Source organism: Octopus bimaculoides, chromosome 28, assembly GCF_001194135.2.
Source record: "Octopus bimaculoides isolate UCB-OBI-ISO-001 chromosome 28, ASM119413v2, whole genome shotgun sequence".
NCBI classification, from domain to species: Eukaryota; Metazoa; Mollusca; class Cephalopoda; order Octopoda; family Octopodidae; genus Octopus; species Octopus bimaculoides.
In genome coordinates, this window is record NC_069008.1 from 10,428,256 (window position 1) to 10,434,242 (window position 5,987).

The following is a 5,987-nucleotide window of genomic DNA, read 5'->3' on the forward strand; positions in this document are numbered from 1 at the left end:
GTGTATGTACAGGTGTTCAGGTTAAATTTGACAGTTTGCACAAAAGGAAAAGAAAACACAATACTTCATCCAAAAATAAAAGTATTTGGAAAAATCAAAAATCAACTAGATTATGGCTGGGACGTAACAATTTACTCAAAGAAGCCTCGTCCAGCTTACACAACAGCCTAAGGATGGCTCTGGAACCCGGCATATGCATTCCTCACTGTGTCTCTGGGAAGATCTTTGAACACTTCCTTCATCTTGGCCTTGGTGATGGAAGCAGAGTGGCTGGTGTCTTTCTCAAGTGTGTTCCATACAGTAATCAATGGGATTATAATCAAAGAAATTAGGAGACCAGAAATTAGGGCTGATGCAGTCATAAAAATTCTCCAACAAATACTTTTGACTTTTTCCACATGTATGCCATGGAGCCAAATCTTTCTGTCATGCATATAACCTTCCAACAACAACCCTCTCCAGCCAGGGTTTGACCAAAGTCCCCAGCAGCTTCACATAGCTGTTTGAATTGAACTTAAGGCCCTGTTCAAAGTTGTTGGGTGGTATGATGTTACATTTGCTCAAGACACACCTAAAGATCTTCACAGTTACTGCTGGCCATGGCTTCATACTCTCCATTGCAGCTGTCCATGTCATGCCTTACAGCCTTTACAGAGTTCAAAGAGCACTAGGCAACAGTCATAGTGTCAGTATTCTGATACCTGCAGCAAATCATCATGATACAGGTAACTCTTTTCCAATATTCAGATGGCTTCCAATCCTCTGTGTCAGGTAACTTTTTCTCACCTACAACTTTAATCTTTATCCTCTCCAATGACATTGGCTCTTCACCTATGCATCAAGCTATTCCCGAAAAAATGAGACATTTACCCTTGAGCATTCAAACCGGCCATACCCAGCCAAAATATTCTGACTGTTTCATGCTTAAATCAGCCAAATCCTATCTCTCACACCTACCCTGCAATATCATTGTAAAAATATACAATCACATCAATGAAATCTCAAAGCTATAAGATAATGCATGATTAGTTAAAAAAAGAAATGAGAATAAGTAAGGATTACATCTGATAGAATAATCTGAATACTAAAGGGCTGAAAATTGTCAGAGTTAACCCCCAAATCCTGTACATATATTATCATTATTATTATTATTATTATTATTATTATTATTATTATTATTATTATTATAGGTCAGTAGGACAAGGGTTGACCAAGAGCTAAATAACAACAATAGAAACAGCAACAATACAATAACAGCAGCAACAACAACCACAATAACAACCATAACAAGAAGAACAGCAGCAGCAGTTTTAGCTTTCTCATCATTATTAACTGACCTTTCATGTTGATATCTCGCCATGGTGACACAACATCGACTGTCAGGTATTCTTCTTTGGTGGTGGCCATAATAAAGACTGTCCTCTGCTGCTTGGATTCCGGTGTGTCCACAGTCAACATATTTCTGTCATCCTGTTTCAGAAGGGGCCAAGATTCAGTAGTGTAATGAATGGGAGAAAAGAAAAAAACTAATGCTGGGGAAACTTTGAGGTTAATAGTAATGATGAGTGGTGATGGTGGTATATATCATTGTGGTATATCACAATGATATAAGTGACATTGGTTGTATCAGTGGTGCAGAGATACTGATGATTCTAGTGATGGTGTAGTAATGATGATGATGACAATATCAACAAAGTGGTTTTCTGTGTGTATGCATGCATGTACATATGTATGTATGTGTAATATATATATATATATATATATATATATATACATGTGTATATATGCATTTATGTGTGTATGTATGTATGCATCTATGTATGTATGTATACATGAATGTATGTATGCATGTATGAATGTATGTATGAGTGTATGTACATATGTATATGTGTATGTATGTGTGCACTTATAACAGCCAAAGAAGTGTGGCGATCATGATGTTGTTGGCACAGAAACTTAGTCTTGTATGTGAGTTTCTAGAACTGTCTCATTCAATAAATATAGTTCTCTATTTCCAACGATATTGAGGTCTACATCTTTTTCAACACAAGGCAGATATGGTGTTTTTACACCTTTTTACCTTAAGAGAGAATTTTTTCTCCCAAGAGTAACTGCAGTGAATTTTCCTTTAGAAGTTGAAATATGTCAAAAACATATTTTAACTAACCTAAAGTTCACTTATGCCTAAACATTGCTTGGTGCCAATACTGACAAATTTCTTCCAACCTGGAGGTCTAATAGCACAACTCAGATTTAAAATTACAGATTTAAATCTACCCAGAGTTACCTCTTTTTAGTGTTTCCCATTGATAACGGCTAAAGGGCTAGAAACAGTGTGTCTGACAATCCAAAAGGGGATAACACTGGGCAGATATGGTGTTTTTACACCTTTTATCATGGGAGACAATTTTTTCTCTCCTTGGTAACCACGGAATTTGCCTTTAGTAGACAAAGACAAAGAATTATGAGAGGGGCAAGGGCATTTGAGGAGGCGGGGAGGGCTTGTGTCAGAGATGAAAGGTTAGAGTGTGATAGAGAGACAGAAACATGTGTGCTGATGTAAAGAAGATACTTGGCTATCTAGTCAGAGGAAAAACAAGAGAAGGAGAGAGAGAGAGTGATCAAGAATGAGGGCAGAAATGTATAGATACATATATGTATATATATATATATATATATATATATATATATATATATATATATATATATATATATATATAATATATATATATATATGTGGAGGTGCAATGGCCCAGTGGTTAGGGCAACGGACTCGTAGTCATAGGATCGCGGTTTCGATTCCCAGACCGGGCATTGTGAGTGTTTATTGAGCGAAAACACCTAAAGTTCCATGAGGCTCCAGCTGGGGATGGTGGCGAATCCTGCTGTACTCTTTCACCACAATTTTCTCTCACTCTTACTTCCTGTTTCTTATGTGTCTGTAATTCAAAGGGTCAGCCTTGTCACACTGTGTCACGCTGAATATCCTCGAGAACTACGTTAAGGTTACACGTGTCTGTGGAGAGCCATTTGCACATTAATTTCTCGAGCAGGCTGTTCCGTTGATCGGATCAACTGGAACTTTCGACATCGAAAGTGACGGAGTGCCAACAAAAAATGCATATATATATCTTCACAGGCATACATACATACATACATATACAAATACACATGCACACACACATATATATACATTATATATAGGGAGAATTCACAAAAAAACAACAGACAAAGATAGGTGGTGCAGAAAACAAATGGATGTATTAGTATAATGCTCAGGATTTGAAAAACTCTTTAATGTTTCGAGCCTATGCTCTTCCACAGAAAGTAACACAGAAAGAAATAAGGAGAGAAAAAAAATGTGTGTAGTGGTTAGCGACACAGACATATGTGTGAGTGTGTGTGTGTGTGTAAGTGTGTGAATGGATGAATGAATAAAATAACTTACAAATGGTATTATTGTAATTAGGACACCTTCTGGCATATCTTCCTTGATCAGATGAAGGTCATAGACCAATGGACCAGTGAGAGGAATAAAGGGACCTCGCTTCAACAGGAATACACTGGGTATGTTTACCTCCTGGCAAAGCCTTAGACCTGTTATAGCCAATACTTGCTCACTGCTACAGATCTTATTCTTCTTCTTAGAATTAATATTATTGTCATCAATCTCCATATCAGCTGTAAGCAATTTTGTTCTAGCCCCATGAATTAGATACATGTCAGATCTACAGAAAAGGAGTGGAAATGAAAATAATAAGCATGTCAAAAAAGGAAACATCTTTGAATTGAAGAATCAGTTTTTTTATCTTGTGAGTTATATGACAACCTCAATAATGCTGTTGGCAGGAAGAAGTTCATGAAAAAAAACTATCCAGCATAAACTGTAAAGTGGTTGGTATTAGGAAGGTTCTCGAGCCATAGAAACCCTGTTAAAATAAATACAGGAGATTAATGCAGTCCTATGGATTTATTGAATTCTATCAAACTGTCCTACCCATAATAGCATGGAAGATGGTCATTAATTCTTTAGTATTCAAAACTGACAATATCCGGCCACAATATTCTGCCTGTTTTATGTTTGAAATTGGTCAGATGTAACCTTTCACGCCTCTCCAACAATGTCATTCTAAAAATAAACAAGCGCATCATCAAAATCTCAAAGCTCTGAGATAATGCATAATTCCTTCAAGACAATGGGAATAAGCATTATATTTGACAGAATAATCTGAATGCTAAAAGGTTACACTGACCATATCTGGCTCAAATATTTTACACACACACACAGGGTGTCCCAAAAGTCACTGATGGGTTTCCATTTTAAATAACTTCCTTAACTTTACAAATAAACACATGAAATTTTGATACAATATAAAGGATATAATGGAAATTAATATGCACAAGTCAAATTTTGCAACACCACTACACCACATATGAAAAATGACATTGCTTACACCTGTGCTCTTTCCAAAACTTGCACCATAACACCCTCAAGTATTTCAGAGCCCAATTCTCTGATTTCTCTATTGATGTTCTTCTTCAGTTGCACTAAGGTCTCCAGTTTGTTGACATAAACCTTCTCTTTCAAGTATCTCCACAAAAAAAAAAAATCTGGGCTAGTCAAGTCTGGGGAACTCGAAGGCCAGTCAGTATTGCTGTAGTAGGAGATTATTCTCTCTCCAAAGCACTCCTGTAGTAACTTCATTGATTCTCTTGCAGTATGAGCAGTCACCCCATCTTGCTAGAACCAGGTGTGAGATCTACTTTGAATGGCCTTCCTGTTCTCCAGACTTGACTAGCCTGGATTTATGTCAACAAATCAGAGAACTTGGTGCAACTGAAGGAGAACATTAATAGAGAACATAAATAGGGAAATCAGACAAGAGGGTTCTGAAACACTTGAGGTTGTTATGGTGCAAATTTTGGCAAGAGCATGGGCATAATCAATGTCATTTTTCATATGTGATGTAGTGATTTTGCAAAAATTGATTTGTGTATATAATTTCCATTATATCCTTTATATCGTATCAAAATTTCCTGCATTTTTTGTAAAATTAATGAAGTTATTAAAAATTAAAACCCATCAGTAACTTTTTGGACACCCTGTGTATATATGTATGTGTGTGTGTGTGTGTGTGTGTGTGTGTGTGTGTGTGTGTGTGTGTGTTAATCATAATGATGTACTTTTACATCTACCTGCTATAAATGAGAGGAAAAACTAACGTTTAAGTCACCAAAATAACACTGAAAATAATCACAGAATCAACAGTATCAGAAACCGGTCCACATATATACTAATACAGAAAAAGATATAGTTTTATTTTATATAGGTATTTGAGGGATTTTTTCCATCTGTTTTGCTAGAGAACTGTTAATTCTGTGTTTATGTCAGTGCTATTTTGGTAGTTTAAATGAGGGTTTTAGCTCTCATTTCTAGCAAGTAGATGTAAAAGTGCGTCCTTGTGATTAATATAATTTTAATTCTATAGCTATATAATGCTATTTCAGGCCTGCAACCACCTATATTAATGTTGCTGTTACTATCAACTAATTATTTTGCCTTTGATAATAATAGCAGTATTAATATCTATATAAATATTGTATCCTGACTATTTACTGCTGATTATATATATATATATATATATATATATATATACATACATACAAAGTAAGGGAGTTTAGTTCACAGGTGATCTAAACGATTACATATGCTAGGTAAGTGCTGTAATGGATTACTGGGGCTCCAAGGTTATAGCCGAGATGTTAGTTACAGAGCCATTTCAGATTTCAGATGCAGCGGATATATAATTGTTAAAGAGGACAACAAACATTAAGGCAAAGCAAACATCTGAAGTCATATACATTATTATTATTGGAAAAAAATTTTATTATTGGAAAAACTTTTGGGAAATTTTTTCCAATAATAATAATGTATACAACTTGCCTTAAAATTTGTTGTCCTATTTAACAATTATATATATATATAT

At 35.5% G+C, this 5,987-nt stretch overlaps 1 protein-coding gene across 4 annotated transcripts in view; it reads right to left on the reverse strand.

Annotated features, from left to right (window-relative positions):
- LOC106873345 (uncharacterized) overlaps positions 1-5,987 on the reverse strand; it is a 253,626-nt gene that overhangs the window by 113,311 nt on the left and 134,328 nt on the right. For all 4 annotated transcript variants that reach the window (XM_052977316.1, XM_014920673.2, XM_052977317.1 and 1 more), the window contains 2 exons: positions 3,449-3,728; positions 1,338-1,470 (listed from right to left, as the gene is read on the reverse strand). In XM_052977316.1, coding sequence (XP_052833276.1) covers positions 1,338-1,470; positions 3,449-3,728 — 413 coding nt within the window. The remainder of the gene's footprint in view (positions 1-1,337; positions 1,471-3,448; positions 3,729-5,987) is intronic.